Source organism: Ranitomeya imitator, chromosome 1 (assembly GCF_032444005.1).
Source record: "Ranitomeya imitator isolate aRanImi1 chromosome 1, aRanImi1.pri, whole genome shotgun sequence".
NCBI lineage: Eukaryota > Metazoa > Chordata > Amphibia > Anura > Dendrobatidae > Ranitomeya > Ranitomeya imitator.
Window position 1 is genome coordinate 808,948,975 of NC_091282.1, and position 27,818 is coordinate 808,976,792.

Genomic DNA, 27,818 nt, shown 5'->3' on the forward strand with positions numbered 1-27,818 from the left:
TGGAGACGACACTCCGTGTGCTCGTCTGTTGATGGTGTGGGGAGATCGGTGCCCTTTAAAGGACCCGTCGCCCTTAAAAAACAGGCCAGGCATGGCATCCCACGTAGAGGCTTCTGTCCAGTGAATCGCTTATCCGAATTGAATGGCAAATGCTCTCGAGGGAGTTTAGTCTCTGAAGCTCTGGCAAGCTCAGGCAATATCCAATCCATATTCAGAGCCTTGTTGTCATCAAATCATTGGTGAGGGAGCAGGAAACGAAAAACTTCCGTTTTCTAGATGCCTGTATGTTTCTAGACGCCTGAACGTTTCTAGAATACTTGCGGCCCCTGCTAGCCGACGGCTCCCATGTAGGATAGGGACCATGTATATTGGTCCTGCGAGCACTCCAAACACAGAGGGTACACAGAGGGATTCAATCTCTTCGTCAGATAACCATGGATTGGTCAGTGAAGAAGTCCATTGAGGGGAACTAGAGGATAAAACTGGGGTCGGCGGCGGAGGGCTCCTCGGACTGATCAAGCGCCTTTAAGACCAGGGAATACTGGTCATGCACCTTTAAGATCAGGAAATACTGGTCATGCGCCTTTAAGACCAGAGAATACTGGTCATGCACCTTTAAGACCAGAGAATACTGGTCATGCACCTTTAAGACCAGGGAATACTGGTCATGCACCTTTAAGACCAGAGAGTACTGGTCATGCACCTTTAAGACCAGAGAATACTGGTCATGCACCTTTAAGTCCAGAGAATACTGGTCATGCACCTTTAAGACCAGAGAATACTGGTCATGCACCTTTAAGACCAGAGAATACTGGTCATGCACCTTTAAGACCAGAGAATACTGGTCATGCACCTTTAAGACCAGAGAATACTGGTTGTGCACCTTTAAGACCAGGGAATACTGGTCATGCGCCTTTAAGACTGGGAATACTGGCCATATGCCTTTAAGACCAGGAGGTACTTCCTTACCCGGGTACTGATGTAGAGTCGATGTGCCCCTTTAATGCAAAAATACTGTCAGGTGGAGAGGAACCGTCCGCCTCCTTGTGCCATCCGCTTTCACAGTGGTGGGACAGTGGGGGCTGCTCGGACGCCATAGAGAGGGGCCTCTGTACATCCACGGAGTTCAGTCCGGGTGGACAGGGCCAGTTGTCCGGCATTAGGCCTGGCTCCAGGAGAGGATACATGGAGGCGACACTCCATGTGGTCGCCTGCTGCTGGTGTGGGGAGATCGGGATCATGAAGGAACCGTCGCCCCTGAAGCGAGCTCAGGCATGGCTTCCCACGTCGCAGGAAAGGGTACGGGGAGGAATACTCGCCGTGCTCGCCTGTTGATGGTTCGGGGGAGATCGGAACCTTGAAAGGAACCGTCGCCCCCTTCACTCCGTTAATTAAAAAATAAAAATTTACAGAAAAGTAAACAATAAAATAAAAACGTTGGGGTCTGAAACAGACCCATGTGCCTCCTACAGACACTAAGTAAGAACTGGTTAGCTGAGAGCCAGCAGGAGGATGTATACTGCAGGGGAGAAGATCACTTTTTTTTGTATCACTTAGTGTCAGCCTTCTATTGGCAGCAGCATACACCCACGGTCTGTGTCCCCCAATGAGGCGAAGGAGAAATCTTGGCTCAATAATAATTACCACAATTGGATGTGTATAAATAGAATGTCCCTGTGCTGAGATAATCTTATAAATGTGTCCCTGCTGTGTATTGTGTAATGGCCGTGTCTGACCGTACTGGCCTAGAGCAAGGCACGGGAGTGCCGCTCCACCACCCTACCTCACAGAGAGCCCAGGACCCCACAGGTCCACTACTCCAGGCTCTGCAGGAGCTTTCGGACCCACTTGTCCATCATCCCCTGTCACTCTATTTGGCAATAATACGCAGCCTTTGCAAGACTAAACAGTACGCTCAGTCCGGCTATTCCTACTAGGGCATGTGGATTTGCCACCTCCCGTATACCCAATTGGACCGTACCCGGCACCACTGCTAAAGGACACCATAGGACTACTGTGTATTAAGCTATATTACTTGGGGCACACAATCGGCCTACCGCCTACTTCAGTACTTAGCAGTCGATCACCTCGACACTGGAGCGCCCTCCTTGGACATTACAGTGACAGGACTTGCACTACAAAGTTTGCCCTCCTGCTTTTCCCTCCTCTTTGCCATAAGTGTACATACCTCTGGAAGCCAAGTAACCCCATGAATAAGACCCTGGTGGGTCGAAACGTTGGGTTTGGTCTGATTTGAACACATTTGCTCCTATTTTTTCTATGGCTATTCCTTTTGTTATAATAAATTGGTTCAAAACCTTTTGCATCATATCCAGTCTGAGTGTGCGGTAATTTTTTTGATATATGACCGTACTGGGACATGATCTGATCACAGCACAGGTCCTGGGCAGGGGGGACACAAAAGAGTATTCAGACAGGGCAGATTGGGGATAGCAGCTGATTAGTTTTGTCAGGTAAAACATTTCACTGCCCATTTTTAACCCCTTTCTGACATTAGACATAATAATCCATCCACGTTACCTAGTTCTGCCTGACCAGGGACGGATTATTACATCTGCACAATTGCCAGCGCATATGGGTGGTGTGCAGGCAATCGTCGTTGGGTGTCAGCTGATTCTGACAGCTGACACCTGTCAATAATTGCCAGGAGTGGACAGCTCCCGGCACTTTAACTCCTGAAATGCTGAGATCAAACGAGATTGTAGCATTCCGGGAGCCGGCAGAGGGCTGACAGCCCTTTTGCCTTTGGATAGGAGATCGTTGCCATGGTGACCTCCGGGTCACCAGAGCTAGGAAAACATGCTGATCATGAGTAGTGCATGATCCGCAAGCTTCTCGGTCAGTGCAGAGCTGACAGTTTCTACAGCATGGGGATGCCACTGCATCTCCATGCTATAGAAGCGAACAGCCTGCAAAAAAATGATAGTCCCATAGTGGGACAAAGTTAAAAAAAAGAAAAAAAAGTTTTTTTTAAATAATTGTAAAAATATTAAAAGAAAAATTAAATTAGAAAAAAAAAAAAAAATCTGAAGATACTGTATATATAAATATTTGAATGAGAAAAAAAAAATATAAACAAATAAAGTACACATATTTGGTATCGACGCTTAGGCAACAACCTGGCCTATAAAACTGTCCCACTAGTTAACCCCTTTAGTGAACACCACAAAAAATAAATAAAAAACAAGGCAAAAACCAATGCTTTATCAGCATACTGCCGAACAAAGTGGAATAAAAAGTGATCAAAAAGAATATAAATATGGTACCGCTGAAAACTTCATCTTGTCCCACAAAATACAAGCTGCAATACAGCATTATCAGCAAAAGAATTATAAAGTTATAGCCCTCAGAATAAAGCGATGCAAAAATAATTAGCACCAAAACATAAAAAAACAATATAAGTGGGGTATCGCTGTAATTGTACTGACCCGAAGAATAAAAACTGCCTTATCAATTTTACCACACACGAAACTGCATAACCCTTCCCCACCCCCCCAAAAAAATCCACAATGGCTGGTTTTTGTTCATCCAGCCTCCTAAAATCAGAATAGACAGCAATAATAAAAAAATGTGCCTGAAAGAGGTACCAATAAAAATGTCAACTCGTCCCACAAAAAAAATCCCTGATATAACTGTGGGCCAAAATATGGAAAACATTAATAGCTCTCAAAATATGGTGATTCAAAAAGTATTTTTTGCAATAAAGTGTGTGACAGCAGCCAAACATAAAAACCTGATATAAATTTGGTATCGCTATTATCGCACCGACGGGAAGAATAAAGTCACTAATCACTTATACTGCATGAGGAACGGCGTAAAAAATAAAACCAATTCTTCACCTGCTGTTGATTTTTTTTCATTCTGCCTCCCAAAAATCACAGTAATGGCCGGCGATCATTTATCCTGCACGTAAATCTTTGAAATACGTGATTCAGAGGGAAGCTCTGGCAGAAGATTCCCTGTAATGAGGCAGATGGTGGCACTGTGGATGCCATCTGACCTGTGACACTTGGGTGTCCGTCTTTTTAAGATTCCATTAAAATGCCCTTGGCCAGTTTTGTGTACTTCTGAAAAGAAGGACATCGCTGAACAGAGGCCAGAGTAACTCTGCTGCCTCATTATAATGAATGTATCCCTTCGGGGGTATCATTTAAATCTTGTCACTTAGAGATTTAGATGAAAACCCCAAAGTAAGTGGTCAGCGTAGAGCGCCGGATAAATGTGATCCCAAACATTATACAAAATGTTCCCATTAAAAGGTTCAACTCAATCCACACAAAAAAAGCAAGTCCCCACTCAGATCTTTCATCTGTTAATGGAAATATAGGGGGCTTCCATGTTAGGTAGTACAAAGGCTCTGGAAAAGCAAAATGGCTCCTCACTCGCCAAAAGAAATTCAGCAAATTCTGCATTCTCAAATCCAAATGCCCCCTCCCTTCTAAATCCCACAGTGTACCTAAACCTCATACTGTGTCCACGTTTGGCATTTCTGTAGTGATGAGAGCCCGCCTAACTTATGGGTGCATGTCTCCGGAAGCATGAGCTGGGCATAATGTACTGGTGACTGCCTTTGTAGTGACCAGTACGCTGTAGTTTCCAATTTTCACTCGGCGACATTCATTGCTGCTTGTTTCTGGAAAATACTCATGGAGTCAAAATCGTCACACCTGTAGATAAATTCTTCAAGGGGTATAGTTTCCCAAATGGGGTCACTTGGGAGGGGATTCTGCTCTTCTAGCAATTAGGGGCTCTGTATATGGAGCCCGCAAACTGTTCTAGGAAATTTTGCGTTCCAGAAGGCAAATAGGGTTCCATTCCTCCCGAGTCTCTCCGTATGGCTAAGCAATACTGTACAGCCACATATGGGGTATTGCCACGTTCAGTAAAAATTGTGGTAGGAAGATAAATGATGTGCACTCTGCTGTGTTGGAGGTGCAGGCCGACCGTGGACCAAGTCCAATACAGTAGCCAAGAAAGGGAACAGCCGCACTCAAATTTTGTCAAGTTGCAAAAAAAGTGTCTGTCTTTTTCACATGAACAGAATAAATCACCACAGGAACCGACAATAACTGGAAGCAAGGTAATGTTTCGACCCTACCTGGGTCTTTGTCAAACCTCTCTTAGAAGTAGAGGAAAAATATTCAGGTGGACGTCCCCCTGGGGATCTTCCATATGGTAGTGCCGTGCATGGCGTATCGCCGTCGTCTGTGGTTTTGAGCAGCTGAGGTGCCAGGAATGCCGCAGGTGGAATCGCGATTCAACCGCCGCTGTTAACCCGTTAAATGCCGCTGTCAAACTCCGACAGCGGCATTTAATGCGCGCTTCCAACAATCGGGCCGGAAATCCCACCCATCGGTGACTCAGTCATGTGATCTCCTGCAGTCACTGCCGGATTACTATGAGAGCCAACCAACCGGCTCTCATAGCAAGTCAGCAATTCTGCTACACACAGGCAAACTGATCATCAACTGTTAGGGAAGCTTCCAGTTTGACATGGAGACTATTGAAGTATGCCAAAAGTAAAAAAAAAAAAGTTTTTAAAAATGTTTAAAAAATATAGTTCAAATCACCCACCTTTCTCCCCATTCAAAATAAACAATATAATAATAATAATAACAATAATAATAATTTTTATATAGCGCCAACATATTCCGCAGCGCTTTACAAATTATAGAGGGGACTTGTACAGACAATAGACATTACAGCATAACAGAAATACAGTTCAAAACAGATACCAGGAGGAATGAGGGCCCTGCTCGCAAGCTTACAAACTATGGGGAAAAGGGGAGACACGAGAGGTGGATGGTAACAATTGCTATAGTTATTCGGACCAGCCATAGTGTAAGGCTCAGGTGTCCATGTAAAGCTGCATGAACCAGTTAACTGCCTAAGTATGTAGCAGTACAGACACAGAGGGCTATTAACTGCATAAAGTGAATGAGAACATAATGCGAGGAACCTGTTTTTTTTTTGTTTTTTTTAATAGGCCACACAGGGATCGTTAGGTTAATGCATTGAGGCGGTAGGCCAGTCTGAACGAATGAGTTTTTAGGGCACACTTAAAACTGTGGGGATTAGGGATTAATCGTATTAACCTAGGTAGTGCATTCCAAAGAATCGGCGCAGCACGTGTAAAGTCTTGGAGACGGGACAATAATAAAAAATAAAAAAAAAATCAAACAAACATACACATATTTGGTATCGCTGCATTCAGAATCGCCTGATCTATCAATATAAAAAAAAAAAGAATCATCCAGATTGCTAAACAGGGCAATGAGAAAAAAAAACCAAAAAAAAAAACCCGAAATAACGTTTTTTTCAGTCGCCGCAACATTGCATTAAAATGCAATAACGGGTGACCAAAAGATCGTATCTGCACCAAAATGGTATCATAAAACCGTCAGCTTGGCAAGCAAAAAATAAGCCCTCACCCAACCCAAGATCACAAAAAGAGGGATTTTTGGTACTCACCGTAAAATCTCTTTCTTGGAGCCTTCATTGGGGGACACAGATAACCGAGGGTGTATGCTGCTGCTGCTGCTAGGAGGCTGACACTATGCAAAAAAGGAAAAGAACAATAGCCCCTCCCCGGCAGTATACACCCACCGACAGGCACTGAGCACCTCAGTTGGTGAAAAAAGCAGTAGGAGAAACAACCATAACTGAGAACACATGAGTACCAACTCAATCAGGACTTTAAGGCCATAACACGATACCAAGAATAAATAACCAGGGAGGGTGCTGTGTCCCCCAATGAAGGCTCCAAGAAAGATTTTACGGTGAGTACCAAAAATCCCTCTTTCTTTATCGCTTCATTGGGGGACACAACCGTGGGACGTCCAAAAGCAGTCCCGGAAAAGGGTGGGTAGAAAGGAAGCGAGAAAAGGGGTCAGGTCGGCCGGTGTGCGACCGCCGCCTGCAGTACCTTCCTACCAAAAGCTGCATCTGACGAGGTCTGGGTATGAACCCTGTAGAAAGTCGTGAACATATGTAAAGACGACCAGGTGGCAGTCTTGCAAACCTGCAAAGCGGAGGCCTGGTGACGAACAGCCCAGGAAGCACCAACCGCTCTGGTGGAGTGGGCCCGTACCCCAGGAGGGGGCTGTGTCTCTCGAGCACGGTAGGATTCAATTGTAGCAGAACGAATCCAGCGAGAAATAGTGGATTTGGACGCTTGAAGGCCTTTCCGGCGACCTTCAGCAATGACAGAGTCGGATTTGCGAAAATGGGCAGTTCTAGAAAGATAGATCCAAATGGCCCTGACAACGTCAAGCTTGTGAAGAGACTTCTCCAAGGGGTGAACAGGAGAAGGGCAAAAAGAAGGAAGAATGATATCCTCATTTATGTGGAAAGAGGAAACCACCTTGGGAAGAAATTCGGGGACTGGTCGTAGAACGACCTTGTCCTGATGAAGAATCAGGAAGGGGGAGCGGCAGGACAATGCTGCCAACTCGGAAACTCTTCTAATTGAAGTTATGGCAATGAGGAAGGCCACCTTCCAGGAAAGAAAGGAAAAAAGACGTCCTGAAGCGGTTCAAAAGGAATGGTCTGAAGGGCACTGAGAACCAAATTGAGGTCTCAAGGTTCCAGCGGAGGACGAAAAGTAGAAGCAAGATGAGCAACTCCTTGCAGAAAAGTCTTCACATGAGAGACGGAAGCCAAGTCCCTTTGGAAAAGAATGGAAAAGGCGGAAACTTGACCCTTTAGGGTACTGAGGGACAAACCCGAGTCGAGACCCGACTGCAGGAAACCCAGAAAGTCCGGAAGGTAAAAAGTGATCGTAAAGACGTTGTGTGTCTCGCACCACCGGAAAAAAGCCTTCCAGTACCTGTGGTAAATGCGAGAAGAAGCTGGCTTCCTGGCTCTGATCATGGTCTGTATGACCCGATGAGAAAAACCAGACTCCCTCAAAACCATGGCCTCAACAGCCATGCCGTTAAATGCAGGGACTGAGAACTCTGGTGGAAGAGTGGGCCCTGTGAGAGAAGATCTGAGCGGTCTAGGAGTCTCCAAGGGGTATCCGCGAGCATGTTGACCAGCTCCGCGTACCAGGGGCGCCTTGGCCAGTCTGGAGCTATGAGTATGACTGGAATTCCCTCTAACTTTATCTTTTTTACTACCCTTGGGATCAAGGGAAGTGGGGGAAACAAGTAAGGAAACAAACTGCAACCATGGGAATACCAGGGCGTTGTGGCTGATGACCAGAGGGTCCCGGGATCTGGCGACAAACTGAGGAACCTTGTGGTTCATCCGAGACGCTATGAGGTCGACGTCTGGGGTGCCCCAACGAAGACAAATCTGGTTGAATACTGAGGGATGGAGAGACCACTCACCCGCCGCCAGGCCCTGGAGGCTGAGGAAGTCGGCTGCCCAATTTTCGACGCCCGGAATGTGGACAGCTGAAATGACTGGAACGTGACGTTCCGCCTAATGAAGTATCCTTGCTGCCTCTGCCATTACCTGATTGCTGCGCGTCCCGTCCTGGTGGTTTAAGTACGCAACGGCCGTGGCGTTGTCCGACTGGATGTGGACGGGACGACCAGCCAGGAGTGATTGCCAGTGGAATAGGGCAGGGAAGATTGCTCTGATCTCCAGTAAGTTGATAGGAAGAAGAGCCTCCTGGTGGGTCCAGCGACCCTGCGCTGTGAGATATCGGAAGACCGCTCCCCAACCGAGCAGGCTGGCATCTGTGGTGATGACCTGCCACTGAGGCGGAAGGAAAGACCTCCCTCTGAGGAGCGATGAAGACAGGGTCCACCAGGTCAGTGACTGCCGAACCTGCCGAGGCAGACGAACGGGGCGGTCCAGTGAGGTCGTGGATCTGTTCCAAGAGGAGAAAAGAAACAGTTGGAGGGGACGTGTGTGGAATTGGGCAAAGGGAACGGCCTTCATGGAGGCAACCATATTTCCCAGGACTGCCATGCAGAACCGAAGTGAGCGAGGAGCTGGGTGTTTGAGAGATCGGGCTGCCTTGCGTGCAGCTGATCCGGTATCTGTGCCCCCCAAGTGGAGTAGCGTCCGGATAGGAAGCAGAATCCAAGATGGAGGAGGAATAGAGGCCTCGTGGGGAAGTGGTTAAGTGCACAGCAAATGACCGGGAAGAGAGAAACCCCTGATAGGTCCAGCGGTAGAAGGGGGCTTGTGAGCTGTATTACAAAAAAAGAAATCACAGGGCGCCAAGAAAGCGCAGGTGATTGCCCGAACTGAGGTAAAGTGAAAGTAAAAAAGGGGAACCGCGGCGCTGAATTGACAACGCATGGAATAGACGGCAGGGCAGCTCTGACAGGTCCAGGGAAGGGAGCCAGCGTGTAATACAAACAACAATCCCCTTCCCCCGATATATCTTCATTACCTTGATCTTCAGCGCTGAATGAGGGTCGTCCAGGGGCCCAAGGTAAGGCAGGGACGCTGGAGAGAAGAACCCTCTTCCAGGAGACGGCATCAACCCTCTTAGGGAAAAAAAAAAGGGGGGGGGGGGGGAAGGTCCCCGCTGGTGACTACCGTCTCCCTCTCAGCCCTCTCGGAGGAGAGGGGTGAGGAGGAAATTCGGCAAGGATCGGCCACCAAACTCACCCTGAGGCCTGTCCTACACGTCCAGATAATTCCGGTACCGGAAAAATCGGTACCGTAATTATCCGCGTGTCCGTGTGCTCATGTGGCACATCAGTGTGGCACACGTGCGGCATCTGAGTGCCGCCCGAGGACCACACGGACCGTGCAGGAGAGACAGCGCTACACTAAGCGTGTCCTCCCTGCGTGGTGCTGAAGCCGGCATTCATCTCTTCTCCCCCGCAGGAGAGAAGAGATGAAAGATCAAGTTTTTGTTATTTTTTGTTAAAAATAAAGTTTGCTGGTGAGCTCCCGCCTCCCATCGCCCGTGCGCCGCCCGGCCCCTTGCATAGAAATACTCACCTAGCTCCCGCAATGTCTTCTCTCTCCTCTCAGCGCTGGCAGCTTCTCCTGTATGAGCGGTCACGTGGTGCCGCTTATTACAGTGATGAATATGCGGCTCCACCCATATGGGAGGTGGAGCCGCATATTCATCACTGTAATGTGCGGCACCACGTGACCGCTCATACAGGAAGAGCTGCGACGCTGAGAGGATCGAAGCATCGAGGCAGCTGGGTAAGTATGTTAATGCCAGCGGGCGGGCGCACAGGGGGTGGGAGGGGGTTGATTACCGGGAACTTTATTTTAGAAACAAAAAAAATTTTTAAAAAATGATTTTTCATTCCTTCTCTCCAGCGAACGCTGCTGGAGAGAAGAAATGAATGGGGCTTCAGCACCACAAGCTGGGGGGACAGTGCTTACAGTAGCGCTGTCTCCTGCACGGCACACGGACAGCATCCGTGTGCGGTACGTGTTTTACGTGTTTTTACAGCATCCATGTGATCCGTGCGTTCCCACAAACACTGACATGTCTCCGTGTTTTCCAAACGGACACACGGTCCGTGATAACACGCTGACATGTGCAGAGACACATTGATTTTAATGTGTCTACGTGAGTCAGTGTCTCCGGTACGTGAGGAAACTGTCACCTCACATACCGGAGCCACTGACGTATGAAACCGGCCTGAGGCACCAATGAAGGCACAGGGGAGAAATGTCCTGCCAGCAGGCCTGAGTGTTGCGATGTGAGTGACACCACACTGCTCGCTCAGCCGCTAATCATGGGAAGGCAGAGTGAATTAACACCCTGATTCCCTAGAAGTTGAATCTGAAAAACTAAATAAATAATTAGTAAAACACAACAAACCCGCGAAAGCAAAACATGATTAGCTGCGAATCTGGGAGATCCAGGTCCGCCTCCTACGGACACTAAGCACAAACTGAGGTGCTCAATGCCTGTCGGTGGGTGTATACTGCCGGGGAGGGGCTATTGTTCTTTTCCTTTTTTGCATGGTGTCAGCCTCCTAGCAGCAGCAGCATACACCCTCGGTTATCTGTGTCCCCCAATGAAGCGATAAAGAAAATGAAAACGCTACAGGTCTCAGAAAATAACCTTTTTTTTTTTTTAAACAAACTTTGGATTTTTTATTTCTTTTCACCACTTAAATAAAAAAAAGAACCTAGACATGTTTGGTGTCTATGAACTCGTAGTGACCGGATAATCATAGTGGCAGGTCAGTTTTAGCATTTGGTGAACATGCTAAAAAAAATCCCCAAAAAAGAGTTGTGGAATTGCATTTTTTGGGGAATTTCATCGCAGTTGGAATTTTTTCCCGTTTTTGAGTACACAACCAATAGGGTAGTTTAAAAGTACAACTTGTCCTGCGAAAAACAAGGCCTCACATGGACATATTGAGGGAAAAAAAAAATTATGACTCTGGGAAGAAGGGGAGTGAAAAACAGAAACTCCAAAATAAAAAAGAGCGCCATCATGAAGGGGTTAAACACATCCACCAATTGTGGAACTTTTTATTATTAGAATATCTATTGATTAAAATGAGTTTTGTTCGTGGGAAAACCCTTTTAAATACCATACAGGAAAAAGGTTAGTCATATGCAAAAATACTGGCATTCCCAAATAAAAAAAGTTATCTTTATTATAGTACAAGCACAAATCAAAGCAAAAAGTTAAAACAATTTAAAAAGCCAATAGGTAACATTGTGACAAACTGGATCCCAGCCAATTAACAATTCACTCTTAATTTAACAATTAACAGTGAACCAAAAAAACAAAATGTGTCACAATGAAAATGTATATATAATGGTAGTGGCAAAAAGATAATATTAAATCCTTAAAAATGGATAAAGAAAATCAGCAGTAAATAACTGTAGACAAAATGTGTGTCTATACTGTATATTGTAAATAAGTACCAGTATGTGGATCAGTGTATGCACAGCAAAAAATGCAGGGAATCAAACCAAAAAGTAATCGTGATAACCCAAAACAATCAATCCATAAACTATAATCAATCAAAAAATGGATAGCCAATAAATCCACATATTTAATACCAAAACTTCTAAGGGGACTTAACCCCTTCATGACCCAGCCTATTTTGACCTTAAAGACCTTGCCGTTTTTTGCAATTCTGACCAGTGTCCCTTTATGAGGTAATAACTCAGGAACGCTTCAATGGATCCTAGCGGTTCTGAGATTGTTTTTTCGTGACATATTGGGCTTCATGTTAGTGGTAAATTTAGGTCAATAAATTCTGTGTTTATTTGTGATAAAAACGGAAATTTGGCGAAAATTTAGAAAATTTCGCAATTTTCACATTTTGAATTTTTATTCTGTTAAACCAGAGAGGTATGTGACACAAAATAGTTAATAAATAACATTTCCCACATGTTTACTTTACATCAGCACAATTTTGGAAACAAAATTTTTTTTTGCTAGGAAGTTATAAGGGTTAAAATTTGACCAGCGATTTCTCATTTTTACAACGAAATTTACAAAACCATTTTTTTTAGGGACCACCTCACATTTGAAGTCAGTTTGAGAGGTCTATATGGCTGAAAATACCCAAAAGTGACACCATTCTAAAAAATGCACCCCTCAAGGTGCTCAAAACCACATTCAAGAAGTTTATTAACCCTTCAGGTGCTTCACAGCAGCAGAAGCAACATGGAAGGAAAAAATGAACATTTAACTTTTTAGTCACAAAAATGATTTTTCAGCAACAATTTTTGTATTTTCCCAATGGTAAAAGGAGAAACTGAACCACGAAAGTTGTTGTCCAATTTGTCCTGAGTACGCTGATACCTCATATGTGGGGGTAAACCACTGTTTGGGCACACGGCAGGGCTTGGAAGGGAAGGAGCGCCATTTGACTTTTTGAATGAAAAATTGGCTGCACTCTTTAGCGGACACCATGTCAAGTTTGGAGAGCCCCCGTGTGCCTAAAAATTGGAGCTCCCCCACAAGTGACCCCATTTTGGAAACTAGACGCCCCAAGGAACTTATCTAGATGCATAGTAAGCGCTTTAAACCCCCAGCTGCTTCACAAATTGATCCGTAAAAATGAAAAAGTACTATTTTTTCACAAAAAAAATTCTTTTAGCCTCAATTTTTTCATTTTCACATGGACAACAGGATAAAATGGATCCTAAAATTTGTTTGGCAATTTCTCCTGAGCACACCGATACCTCACATGTGGGGGTAAACCACTGTTTGGGCACATGGTAAGGCTCGGAAGGGAAGGAGCGCCATTTGACTTTTTGAATGAAAAATTATCTCCATCGTTAGCGGACACCATGTCGCGTTTGGAGAGACCCTGTGTGCTTAAACATTGGAGCTCCCCCACAAGTGACCCCATTTTGGAAACTGGACCCCCCAAGGAACTTATCTAGATGCCTAGTGAGCACTTTAAACCCTCAGGTGCTTCACAAATTGTTCCGTAAAAATGAAAAAGTGCTTTTTTTTTCACAAAAAATTTCTTTTCGCCTCAATTTTTTCATTTTCACATGGGCAATAGGATAAAATGGATCCTAAAATTTGTTGAGCAATTTCTCCCGAGTACGCCGATACCTCATATGTGGGGGTAAACCACTGTTTGGGCACACGGCAGGGCTCGGAAGGGAAGGCGCGCCTTTTGACTTTTTGAATGGAGAATTAGCTCCATTTGTTAGCGGACACCATGTCGCATTTGGAGAGCCCCTGTGTGCCTATGCAATGGAGCTCCCCCACAAGTGACCCCATTTTGGAAACTAGACCCCCCAAGGAACTTATCTAGATGCATACTGAGCACTTTAAACCCCAAAGTGCTTCACAGAAGTTTATAATGCAGGGCCATGAAAATAAAAAATAATTTTTCTTTTCTCAAAAATGATTTTTTAGCCTGGAATTTCCTATTTTGCCAGTGGTAATAGGAGAAATTGGACCACAAATGTTGTTGTCCAGTTTGTCCTGAGTATGCTGATACCCCATATGTGGGGGTAAACCACTGTTTGGGCGCACGGGAGGGCTCAGAAGGGAAGGCACGCCATTTGGCTTTTTAAATGGAAAATTAGCTCCAATCATTAGCGGACACCATGTCGCGTTTGGAGAGCCCCTGTGTGCCTAAACATTAGAGATCCCCCACAAATGACCCCATTTTGGAAACTAGACCCCCAAAGGAACTAATCTAGATGTGTGGTGAGCACTTTTAACCCTCAAGTGCTTCACAGAAGTTTATAACGCAGAGCCATGAAAAAAAAAAAAAAATCTTTTCTCAAAAATGATTTTTTAGCCCGCAATTTTTTATTTTCCCAAGGGTAACAGGAGAAATTTGACCCCAAAAGTTGTTGTCCAGTTTCTCCTGAGTACGCTGATACCCAATATGTGGGGGTAAACCACTGTTTAGGCACATGTTGGGGCTCGGAAGTGAAGAAGTGACGTTATGAAATGCAGACTTTGATGGAATGCTCTTCGGGCGTCACGTTGCGTTTGCAGAGCCCCTGATGTTGCTAAACAGTAGAAACCCCCCACAAGTGACCCCATTTTGGAAACTAGACCCCGAAAGGAACTTATCTAGATATGTGGTGAGCACTTTCAACCCCCAAGTGCTTTACAGAAGTTTATAATGCAGAGCCGTGAAAATAATAAATACGTTTTCTTTCCTCAAAAATAATTTTTTAGCCCAGAATTTTTGATTTTCCTAAGGGTTACAGGAGAAATTGGACCCCAAAAGTTGTTGTCCAGTTTCTCCTGAGTAAGCTGATACCCCATGTGTGAGGGTAAACCACTGTTTGGGCACACGTCGGGGCTCAGAAGGGAAGTAGTGACTTTTGAAATGCAGACTTTGATGGAATGGTCTGCGGGCGTCACGTTGCGTTTGCAGAGCCCCTGGTGTGCCTAAACAGTAGAAACCCCACACAAGTGACCCCATTTTGGAAACTAGACCCCCCAAGGAACTTATCTAGATATGTGGTGAGCACTTTGAACCCCCAAGTGCTTCACAGACGTTTACAACGCAGAGCCGTGAAAATAAAAAATCATTTTTCTTTCCTCAAAAATGATGTTTTAGCAAGCAATTTTTTATTTTCTCAAGGGTAACAGTAGAAATTGGACCCCAGTAATTGTTGCGCAGTTTGTCCTGAGTATGCTGGTACCCCATATGTGGGGGTGAACCACTGTTTGGGCACACGTCGGGGCTCGGAAGTGAGGGAGCACCATTTGACTTTTTGAATACAAGATTGGCTGGAATCAATGGTGGCGCCATGTTGCGTTTGGAGACCCCTGATGTGCCTAAACAGTGGAAACCCCTCAATTCTAACTCCAACACACCCCTAACCCTTATCCCAACTGTAGCCATAACCCTAATCACAACCCTAACCCCAACACACCCGTAACCCCAACACACCCCTAACCCTAACCACAACCCTAATTCCAACCCAACCCTAGCCCTAAGGCTATGTGCCCCCGTTGTGGATTCGTGTGAGATATTTCCGCACCATTTTTGAAAAATCCGCGGGTAAAAGGCACTGCGTTTTACCTGCGGATTTACCGCGGATTTCCAGTGTTTTTTGTCCGGATTTCACCTGCGGATTCCTATTGAGGAACAGGTGTAAAACGCTGCGGAATCCGCACAAAGAATTGACATGCTGCGGGAAATACAACGCAGCGTTTCCGCGCGGTATTTTCGGCAACAAGGGCACAGCGGATTTGGTTTTCCATATGTTTACATGGTACTGTAAACCTGATGGAACACTGCTGCGAATCCGCAGTGGCGAATCCGCAGCGGCCAATCCGCAGCCAAATCCGCACCGTGTGCACATAGCCTAATTCTAAAGGTATGTGCACACGCTGCGGAAAACGCTGCGGATCCGCAGCATTTTCCCATGAGTTTACAGTTCAATGCAAACCTACGGGAAACAAAAATCGCTGTGCCCATGCTGCGGAAAAACTGCACGGAAACGCAGCGGTTTACATTCCGCAGCATGTCGCTTCTTTCTGCGGATTCCGCAGCGGTTTTACAACTGCTCAAATAGAAAATCGCAGTTGTAAAACCGCATTGAAATGCGCAGAAAAAACATGGTAAATCCGCCATAAATCCGCAGCGGTTTAGCACTGCGGATTTATCAAATCCGCAGCGGAAAAATCCGCAGAGGACCAGAATACGTGTGCACATACCGAAACCCTACCCCTACCCCTAACCCTAACCCTACCCCTACCCCTAACCCTAGTTCTTACCCCAACCTTAGTGGAAAAAAAAAAAAAAAAAAAAATTATTGTCCCTACCTATGGGGGTGACAAAGGGGGGGGTGTCATTTACTTTTTTTTTTATTTTGATCACTGAGATATAATCTATCTCAGTGATCAAAATTCACTCTGGAACGAATCTGCCGGCCGGCAGATTCGGCGGGCGCACTGCACATGCGCCCGCCATTTTGGAAGATGACGGCGCCCAGGCAGAAGACGGACGGGACCCCGGCTGGATCGGTAAGTATGATGGGGTGGGGGGGGACAACGGGGGGGGCGTCGGAGCACGGGGGGGGTGGATCGGAACACGGGGGGGGGGGTGGATTGGAGCACGGACTGGGGGAACGCTGTGCGGGCAGGCGGATCGGAGCACGGGGGGGGGATCGCTGTGCGGGGGGGGTGATCGCTGTGCGGGGGGGGGGTGATCGGAGTGCGGGGGGGTTTGATTAGAGCACGGGGGGTGTGATTGGAGCACGGGGGGAGCGGGCAGGAGGACGGGGGAGCGGAGCACAGGACCGAGGAGAGCGGACCACAGATCGGGGGGCTGGGGGGGCGATCGGAGGAGTGGGGTGGGTGCACATTAGTGTGTCCAGCCATGGCCGATGATATTGCAGCATCGGCCATGGCTGGATTGTAATATTTCACCATTTTTTTAGGTGAAATATTACAAATCGCTCTGATTGGCAGTTTCACTTTCAACAGCCAATCAGAGCGATCGTAGCCACGAGGGGGTGAAGCCACCCCCCCTGGGCTAAACTACCACTCCCCCTGTCCCTGCAGATCGGGTGAAATGGGAGTTAACCCTTTCACCCGATCTGCAGGGACGCGATCATTCCATGACGCATATGCTGCGTCATGGGTCGGAATGGCACCGACTTTCATGACGCAGCGTATGCGTCAAAGGTCGGGAAGGGGTTAAAGCGACACTATTATAAACAAAAAAGGCAAAAAGACATTTAAGGGGAACCTGTAAATTGGGGCAAGAAGTAATGGATGAGGAAAAGTATCGCCATCCTGTGTGTGGCTTCCTCATATTCTTACCCCTGCTTGAGCTCATCTTTTACTACCTAACTCAGCAATAAATTTAAAGGGAACCTGTCACCCCCAAAATCGTATATGAGCTAAGCCCACCAGCATCAGGGGCTTATCTACAGCATTCTGGAATGCTGTAGATAAGCCCCCGATGTATCCTGAAAGATTAGAAAAAGAGGTTATATTATACTCAACCAGGGGTGGTCCCGGTCCGGGCAAAGTACTAGAGTGCGCAGGCGCTGGGCCTCTCTGACCTTTCCTGGCGCCTGCGCACTGCAGTACTTTGCTCTGCCCTCAACAGGGCAGACAAAGTATGCCTGCGCTGGAGCCGCAGCGTGAAGTCAAAAAGAGAACGTCATCTTATGAAGATGGAAGGCCCCGGACCGGACCGCGACGCCCATCGGACCAGAACCAGACCGGGACCGCCCCTGGGTAAGTATGGTCTAACCTCTTTTTCTCATCTTTCAGGATACATCAGGGGCTTATCTACAGCATTCTGTAATGCTGTAGATAAGCCCCTGATGCCGGTGGGCTTAGCTCCCCTTCGATTTTGGGGGAGACAGGTTCCATTTAAAAGCAATTTTCAAGTTTTGGGTTAGTAATGTTTATAGTTCTGAATTAATTTAGTTAAAAGCAAATGAGGTGATGCTACTTTTGGACAAATTGTACCCATTAAATACTTACAAAATTATTGCTTCTTAGTATACGGGAAATTGCATAAGAAGATTCACTACGTAAACACACGCTATTATGGAGTCCTGAAGAAATGCCCCAGGAATCTGCAAACACAAAATATGAAAGTTAAGCAGAGAAAAAATTTTTTGGGGAAAAAACTTTTTTTTTTTTTTAAGCCAAAATTAAAAATACATTAAGTAGAAATTCTTGTATATTTCCTATTCATTTTAACCCATTTATGACATAATATGTACATTCACATGATATGTCGTATCCCTGACGTGCCCGTATCTTTCCTGGTAGATGATGGCCGGTTTAAATCAGCCATCATGTGCCTTTAACAGCCGTGGATGGAGCGCTGTCGATGGGTTGCCATGACAGCCCGAAGCGCGCTGAAGACCTCTGTGCTTGTCATAAAGATTCTCCAGTGAAAGCCAGAGTTTAGCTGGCTCTCATAGGAGACTGTCAGAATTATGTTTTCTTTTTGTAATAAGAGGCGATCAAAACATTGCATCTAGCTCAAAATGATATCAATAAAAACATAGATCTGGTTTGGTCGTATTAATGCGATCAAAATTAACATTTTGCCAGAACTTCTTTATATATTCTAGACCATTCCTGTCTACGTTCCTCACACCTTTTTCTCCCGTCACAACAAGGATATTGGCGGGTCGTTTCTACTGAGGCTGCAGGGCCCATCGGGGGAGGCCAGCAATACTTCACCAGGATGTGTGTTGGGGGCACTAGACTAGTTACGCCACTGGCTAATGGAAAGTTTGTATGGAGAACGTTGAGGCCTAGGATACTTTTAATATAGAACGAAAAGGTACTAGCCTGCCTGATCTAAAAAAGAAAAAAAAATTAGCATCAGTCTGCACTTCTTATGAGAGTAGTGGACTGATTCAGTTAGTGGGTGAAAGTGGAAGGGGACTTCTCTCCCTAGACATTCACATCTCTACCTTGGATTGAAAAAAATGTATGTACAAACTAAACAACTGCCAATACTCACTCATCACTTTTTGCAAACATCATCATCTAGAATCACACAAGTTGGGTCCATTAATGCCCTTGTTTGACAACCCAGATTTTGCCCCTGCTTCAGGTGTGGACTAATTTCTATTCTGGGACAGATCAGCTGGGGTTAGATTGAGACACTTTCTCATGGGATCAGGCTCTTATCCTTCCTTTACAGAACTCGGTGGCTCTTGTCCAGGTAGGCGTCTATGCTGGCTGGCATATTTCCAGCTCAGGCCATTTATAAACTCTCACATACAAGAGCATCTCACAAAATTAGAATATCATCAAAAAGTTAATTTATTTCAGTTCTTCAATACAAAAACTGCATCTCAAACTATATAGTCATTACAGAGTGATCTATTTCAAGTGTTTATTTCTGTTAATGTTGATGATTATGGCTCACTGCCAATGAAAAAACTCAGAAGTTATTGTCTCAGTAAAATTAGAATACATTATAACACCAGCTTGAAAAAAAAGTATTTTTAAATAAAAAAATGTTGGTCTACTGAAATGTATATTCAGTAAATACACTCAATACTTGGTCGGGGCACCTTTGGCATCAATTACTACATCAATGCGGCGTGGCATGGAGGCGATAAGTCTGTTGCACTGCTGGGGTGTTATGGAAGCCCAGGTTGCTTTGATAGCAACCATCAGCTCCTCTGTATTGTTGGGTATGGTTTCTCTCTTCTTCCTCTTTACAGTACCCCATAGAGAATCTATGGGGTTAAGGTCAGGTAAGTTTGCTGGCCAATCAAGCACAGTGATACTGTTGTTTTTAAACCAGGTATTGGTACTTTTGACAGTGTGGACAGGTGCCAAGTCCTGCTGGAGAATTAAATTTCCATCTTCAGTAAGCTTTTCTGCAGAGGGAAGCATTAAGTGCTCTAAAATTTCCTGGTAGATGGCTGTGTTGGCTTTGATCTTGATAAAACACCATGTACCTATACCAGCAGATTACATGGCTGCCCAAAGCATCACTGATTGTGAAAACCTGGGCTTCCATAACACAGCAGTGCCAGATGCAGTAATTGAATGAAAAGTAGCCCTGACCAAGTATTGAGTGCATTTACTGAATATACATTTCAGTAGGCTAACATTTTGGATTTTAAAATAATTTTTTCAAGCTGGTAGCTGGTGTTATAAAGTATTCTAATTTACGGGGATACTGACTTTTTGTTTTTTATTGGCTGTAAGCCATAATCATCAACATTAACAGAAATAAACACTTGAAAAAGATCATTCTGTTTATCATGACTCTCTATAATATAGGAGTTTAACTTTTTTGTAATGAAGAACTGAAATTAACTTTAGAATATCATCCAAATTTTGTGAGATGCACCTGTATGTCTGACTAGTATAAAGGATGAATTCACTCCTTTTGAAACCTTAATCAAGTAGGTCCTTGACACAGGCCCGCTGTCTTTTAAATCTTCCGCTGGTTTATTAAAAGGTACTGCATAAACCAGTGCAATGTTCGCAAAAGAAACACGGCCTTTCTGGCCTAACAGAAAAATAAAAACATAATGTATGTAACAGTCCGTGTTGCTGCAGGGATCCGTCAGCTCAGGAACAAACAAAAAAATGTCAGCTTTCCTCATCATGAAAATACAGCTCTGGAGCTTGAATCTCCAGACACACCAGATGAGCCAGAAGGCTGTGTATTTACCCTCTGACTCCACCCACTCTACAGCTGTTCATTCAACCTAGCTGATTAACCCCTCTCAGCACTTCGTGTGCTGGAGCGTTTTCCTAAGTTTATAGCACTGAAGCTAGCAACTGCAGTAACACATCTTCCCTCCAGTACTTTGCCAGTGACTTTGTCACAATTCAAAGTAACACAAAGGGACACCTGCAATGACCCTCTAACCTTTACTGGGGCTTGGAAAAAGAAATTGGGTAGTCAAATTTTGGAGGAAGGATTGGCAAAAAGCATTCATACTCTCCCACAAAATCTATTACTTGAGGTGCTTGGGAAAAAAGTATAAGATTTTATCTAGATTGTACTACTGCTCCACTATGCTACATAGGATCTTCTCCTCTGTGTCGGACTTTTGATGGCGGTGCAGCGGGGTCCACGTTACATACTGTATATGGTGGGAATGCTCATTGGTTTGTGGGCTATAGAATTCAATTTTCTCACTGTCACACCCTCCCCCCAAATAGGTCTACTTTCCATTACTGCGAATTCAATCTCAAAAGGAAAAGAAAGAGATCTTTTGGCACTAACAGCTGTTAAAGGGCCACTGTCACCCCCTCCAGCCGTTATAAACTAAAAGAGCCACCTTGTGCAGCAGTAATGCTGCATTCTAACAAGGTGGCTCTTTTAGTTTTTGGTGCATTTATTCCCAAAATAAAGCATTTTATAACTTCTCCAAAATACCTGTCTTTATCCAGGGAGGCAGGTCCTCACCCCCCTGCTTGAAACGCCACACTGCCGTGACTCAAATCTTCAGGGGCGCCACCCCCTCCGCGCTGTTTTTGCATGAAATCCGGCGCCTGCGCTGTGTAGTACTGTCTGGTGCAGGCGCAGTGAGCTCTGGCCGTCTGACGTCACAGCCAGGCTTGCAGACTGCGCCTGTGCGGCCACCCACCTTGGGAATCCCAGCCCCGCAGTGTGTTATGCATTATGCACAGTGCGGGGCTGGGATTCATAGGCAGGGCGGCCGCACAGGCGCAGTCTGCAAGCCTGGCTGTGACGTCAGACGGCCAGAGCTCACTGCGCCTGCACCAGACAAATAAGCCCTCATATGGCTATGTAGACGGAGAAATTAAAAAGTTATGGCTTTTGAAGTGGAGGGAAAAAAAAAAAAAACTGTGTGCGAAAGCACCTTTATATTTCATTGTGCAGTCTGTGTGTTTGTTAAATTTAAAAATTAAAAAAGCTGCTAAACTTCAGACTGGACATAAAATTACCAGACTACCTTTAGGCTACTTTCACACTAGCGTCAGCCCGTCGCAGTGTGTACCGACGCATCCTGTGACAACGCAGCACAACGGGGGCAGCGGATGTATTATTATAACGCATCCGCTGCCCCATTGTCAGTTGCGGGGAGGAGGGGGCGGAGCTCCGGCCGCGCATGCGCGGTCGGAAATGGCGGACACGACGCACAAAAAAGTTTGTTTTTTTGTTCCGACGGTCCGCCACAACGTGGCAATGTGTCGCTAATGTTAGTCTATGGGGGAAAAAACGCATCCTGCAGCCAACTTTGCAGGATGCGTTTTTCCACCAAAACGACGCATTGCGATGTGCGTCGTACGACGCTAGTGTGAAAGTAGCCTTATTTGAAAGAAAATAAGAAAATATGTTTAACACTTTCCTGCTACCAGTTAAAAGAACAAGAACGCCACAACCCAACTCTATAGTTTAGAAGCAATTATAGTACTGTTCTGTAAAACATACAGTAGTAGTGTCATTACAAACCATGGTTGGGAGAGAACAGCTCTGTAGCCCCTGTTGTGCAGCCGGGCAGGGGAGGGCTAGGAGCTGTTACTTTGTGTTCCCAGGTATCCCTTTTTTCAGAGAGCTGCTGCCCTGCAGAATGTGATGTGGTCAGATCCGACGGAGAGTCAGCAAAGGAGGGGGTTACTAAAACAGAGTCCCCAGTGGAACAGTCATCTCGAGGAGTCCATGGCCTAGAATCCGGCGAAGGGCCAGAAAACGGATGGAATGGTGAATCCAAACCAGAGTCTTCCACATTTTCGGGGGAAGATGAAGAGAATGGAGATGGACTGGAGGCAAGATTGTAAGTTCTGCAAACTAAATTCAGAAAACAATAAGGCATTCATGTGGGCACGTGTATTATAAAACCAAATTTACAATGGCAACCGTAATAATTACAGCAGCCTTCAGATCACATACTACTTCATATTGATGTCTTACAGACAGTCGGTTACAAAAGTAGGCTGTACATACTAGTCGTGCTTACCTACTTAGTCAGTCAGGCTTGCCTACCTAGTCAGTCAGGCTTACCTACCTAATCAGTCAGGCTTACCTACATAGCCAGGCTTACCTACATAGTCAGTCAGGCTTACCTACATAGTCAGTCAGGCTTACCTACCTAGTCAGTCAGGCTTACCTACCTAGTCAGTCAGGCTTACCTACCTAGTCAGTAAGGCTTACCTACCTAGTCAGTCAGGCTTACCTACCTAGTCAGTCAAGATTACCTACCTAGTCAGTCAGGATTACATACCTAGTCAATCAGGCTTACATTCCTAGTCATGCTTACATACCTAGTCATGCTTACATACCTAGTCATGCTTACATACCTAGTCATGCTTACATACCTAGTCATGCTTACATACCTAGTCATGCTTACATACCTAGTCATGCTTACATACCTAGTCATGCTTACATACCTAGTCATTCTTACATACCTAGTCATGCTTACATACCTAGTCATGCTTACATACCTAGTCATGCTTACATACCTAGTCATGCTTACATACCTAGTCATGCTTACATACCTAGTCATGCTTACATACCTAGTCATGCTTACATACCTAGTCATGCTTACATACCTAGTCATGCTTACATACCTAGTCATGCTTACATACCTAGTCATGCTTACATACCTATTCATGCTTACATACAAAAAAATACCTGGAAAATCATCGGGTTCAAAACCGGTTTCCTGGAAAGCTCCAAATGAGCAATGGCCAGGATGAGACCCGCAAACAGAATTGGAATCACTGCTGTAATAAACAGAATGCAAAAATTAAGAAGGCAAAGTATACGCTAAAACACATTAAAAAATAAAAGCACTTAGACGGGGGGGGGGGGGGGGAATATTTCTAATAGCTTAAGGTACTTACTAAAAACGGGGTCACTGAGTGAAAGTTTGGAGGGAGGACATTTTATGAAGGCGGGTTCTCGGTACTGTACTATTAATCTAATCCACCAGGCTTGGGAAAAAGTGAAGCATATCAGGGGGATGAATGGGTTTACTAGGTCTTATCCCATATGGGGCAATGTATATTTGCAGGAATTTAGGCAAATGAAGGGTTTTCGGGTCTGGAAGGAGGCAGGTATTAGACTGATAGGCCAGCTAGTAAGCCAGGGTAGTCTTAAACCGTTTGGGGAATTACTGGAAAAATTTCAGTTACCGGGTTCAGAGCTGTACCAATATAACCGGATTCGTCACGCACACCAGACACAAAGTAGAAGGAGGCCTATAGTGATGCAAGTAGATCTTATGCTGGAATTTATCCTTAAAAATCGTGGTACGAAAGGGGGCGATTTCTGAGGTATACGGGCATCTTCTATTTGCTAGAGGGAAATGGGAAGCTGAGCTGGGAGAGATTGATGATGATAGATGGGAATCAATATTAGAGTACGTGCCTAAGATTTCTATGAGTGAACCCGGGAGGTTATCAAAGTTATTTGTAATCCATAGGGCTTATAGAACCCCTGAAAGATTATTCAAGGCTGGACTGAGGCCTAATTCTGATTGCTCAAGGTGCTCGCAATCTCAGGCAGGTATGCTACATATGCTGTGGCAGTGTCCTAGGTTGTCATCCTTCCGGATAGTGGTATTGAACTGGTGTATGGGTGCACTGTCCCTAAAAACCCATTGGCATGCATATTGGGATATGTGGAAGAAATAATACCGGACAACTCGACCAAAATAGTAAGAGAGAGAGAGAGTGTGGGGAAAAAACAGGACTTGGGGGAAAGTGGGGGGTGCGTCTTATAATCCGAATCTGTGTTTGTTATTTTTATCATGTGCCTGCCACCAGAAGAGGGGGGGATGGGGCGTCATGTGCCTGCCAGCAGCACGAGGGGGGGGGTCGCCATGTGCCTTTCAGCAGCACGGGGGGGGGGGGGGGGGGGGGGGGGTTGAATGGGGGGGGGGGGGGTTGGGGATGGTGATTTGCCTGCCAGCAGCACAGGGGGGGCATGTGTCTGCCAGGGCAGGGGGACATATTGTGGCCGGGGGGGCATGTGTCTGACAGCACAGGGGGGCATATAGTGACCCAGGTGGGCATGTTGTCCCCTCGGTCACATGTGCCTGCCAGCAAAGGGGGGCATATAGTGACCCAGGTGGGCATGTGTCTGCCAGCAGCACAGGGGGGCATATAGTGACCCAGGGAGGCATGAGCCTGCCAGCAGCACAAGGGGACATGTTGTGACCAGGGGGGCATGTACCTGCCAGCACAGGGGGGCAAATAGTGACCCACGGGGGGGGGGCATATAGTGACCCGGGGGGGGGGGGGGGGGCGGGGGGAAGGGGGATGGGCATATAGTGACCCGGGAAGGGTGGGGGGGCATATAGTGACCAGGGGGGAATGTGCCTGGCAGCAGCACAGGGGTGGCATGTGTCTGCCAGCACAGGGGGACATATTGTGACTGGGGGGGGGCATGTGTCTGCCAGCACAGGGGGGCATATAGTGACCCAGGTGGGCATATTGTCCCCTCGGTCACATGTTCCTGCCAGCACAGGGGGGCATATAGTGACCGGGGGGGGGGGTAGAGGGGTTGGGGGCATGTGCCTGCCAGCAGCACAGGGGGCATATAGTGACCCAGGGGGGGCATGTGCCTGCCAGCAGCACATGGGGCATATAGTGACCCAGGGGGGGCATGTGCCTGCCAGCAGCACAGGGGGCATATAGTGACCGGGGGGGGTGGGGTGGTGGTAGAGGGGTTGGGGGCATGTGCCTGCCAGCAGCACAGGGGGGCATATAGTGACCCAGGGGGGGCATGTGCCTGCCAGCAGCACGGGGGGGCATATAGTGACCCAGGGGGGCATGTGTCAGCCAGCAGTATATAGTGACCAGGGGGGAATGTGCCTGACAGCAGCACAGGGGGGCATGTGCCAGCACAAGGATGGAGGTTATATAGATACCAGGATGAGGGACATATGATTTGTAAGACGGACGCTGGCATTATAAGACAGACCCCCCCAATTAACATAAAATAGGGATTTTTGTGTTACTCACCGTAAAATCCTTTTCTCCGAGACGCTCATTGGGGGACACAGGACAGTGGGTGTATGCTTCTGCCGCCAGGAGGCTGACACTAAGTAAACTTGAAAAAAAGTTAGCTCCTCCTCCATCGTATACACCCTGACACTGGCTACCAGAGACTCCAGTTTGGTGCAAAAAGCAGTAGGAGAACAAAACACAAAAAATAATATAACAGCATAAATACAGAAAACTTATGTCTAGAAAAGATCCTACTGACTAATGTAATCAGATATAACCAAAGCAGCCATAAGGCTACCAGGGAGGGAGCTGTGTCCCCCAATGAGCGTCTCGGAGAAAAAGATTTTACGGTAACACAAAAATCCCTATTTCTCCTTCGCCTCATTGGGGGACACAGGACAGTGGGATGTCCTAAAGCAGTCCCTGGGTGGGAAAAATAACTCACCAGTAAAAGACATCCAGATGATGGTTGTCTATAAATGCGCCACTGCCGCTTGAAGAATCCTTCACCCCAGACTTGCATCTGCAGAGGTCTGGGAGTGGACATTATAATGTTTGACAAACATATGCAGACTAGACCAGGTCGCAGCCTTGCAAACCTGTTCTGCTGAGGCCTGGTGCCGAACGGCCCAGGAAGCCCCCACTGCTCTAGTTGAATGAGCCTCGATTCCGGCCGGAACCGTCATGCCCATGGTGCGATAAGCCTCCTGAATGGTCGCCCTTATCCACCTGGCCAGGGTAGATTTTAAAGCAGCGCATCCCTTCCTGCGACCCTGCGGAAGGACAAACAGAGCATCTGTCTGGCGAAAAGGAGCCGTTCGGGAAACGTACCTCCTCAGAGCCCTTACCAGATCCAACGTATGGAGAGCTTTTTCTACACGGTGCGTAGGTGCCGGACAAAAAGAGGGCAGGACAATATCTTCATTGATGTGGAATGATGAAACAACCTTCGGCAAAAAGGACGGTGATGGTCTGAGAACTACCTTGTCCTGATGAAACTGCAAAAAAGGGGAACGACAAGAAAGGGCTGCCAGCTCTGATACCCGTCTTATGGACGTTATGGCCACTAAAAATACGATTTTCCAAGAAAGAAACATCAAAGAAATATCTTGAAGAGGCTCAAAAGGAGCGTTCTGTAAAGCCCTTAAGACCAGATTAAGGTCCCAAGCTTCCAAAGGAGTCCTATAAGGAGGGACCTTATGAGCGACTCCCTGGAAAAAAGTCCTGACCTGACGATTAGTAGCAATCTTGCGCTGAAAAAGGACTGATAAAGCCGAAATCTGCCTTTTAAGAGTACTTGGAGCAAGCCCAGAATCCAGGCCTGCTTGAAGGAAGGCTAAAATGTTTGGAATGGAAAAATGCAGAGGAGGCAGCACAGAGTGATTCCTCTCCGCCCAGAGTAAAATTTGTTTTACCTCCCGCATGGCTGCCTTGCTGCGGGTGCCCCCCTGGTGATTTATGTAGGCTACCGCTGTGGCGTTGTCCGATTGAATTCGGACAGGGCGACCTGCCAGAAGATGGTGGAAATGTAACAAGGCTAGTCGAACTGCTCGAATCTCTAAGATATTGATGGGGAGATTTGATTCCTGAGGAGACCAGCGTCCCTGAGCTGTGTGATGAAAAAAACACCGCTCCCCAACCCAGGAGACTGGCATCTGTGGAAACCACTAGCCAATTGGTTGGGGGGAAGGGCTTCCCCCTGAGTAGAGATGAGCTGTTTAGCCACCAAGAGAGGGCCAGCCTGGCCTGGAGAGACAACCGAAATCTGCGGTTGAGGGAGAGAGGATTTCTGTTCCACACTGACAGGATTGCTTGTTGGAGGGGTCGAAGATGAAGCTGCGCAAACAGAACCGCCTCTATAGTCGCAACCATCTTTCCTAACACCTTCATGCCAGACCGAATCGTATGAGGGCCCGGTTGTTGAAGATTCCTCACTTCCCGCCGAAGGGCTAGGACCTTGTCCTGGGGAAGGATTGATAGGGCTTGAGAGGTGTCGAAGATCATGCCTAAAAAAGAGATCTTC

At 46.4% G+C, this 27,818-nt stretch overlaps 1 protein-coding gene across 8 annotated transcripts in view; it reads right to left on the reverse strand.

The window, feature by feature from the left end:
* The window catches only part of LOC138649071 (F-BAR domain only protein 1-like), a 227,733-nt gene that overhangs the window by 38,504 nt on the left and 161,411 nt on the right, over positions 1-27,818 (reverse strand). For all 8 annotated transcript variants that reach the window (XM_069739216.1, XM_069739178.1, XM_069739206.1 and 5 more), the window contains 3 exons: positions 23,475-23,566; positions 22,296-22,631; positions 17,864-17,958 (listed from right to left, as the gene is read on the reverse strand). In XM_069739216.1, coding sequence (XP_069595317.1) covers positions 17,864-17,958; positions 22,296-22,631; positions 23,475-23,566 — 523 coding nt within the window. The remainder of the gene's footprint in view (positions 1-17,863; positions 17,959-22,295; positions 22,632-23,474; positions 23,567-27,818) is intronic.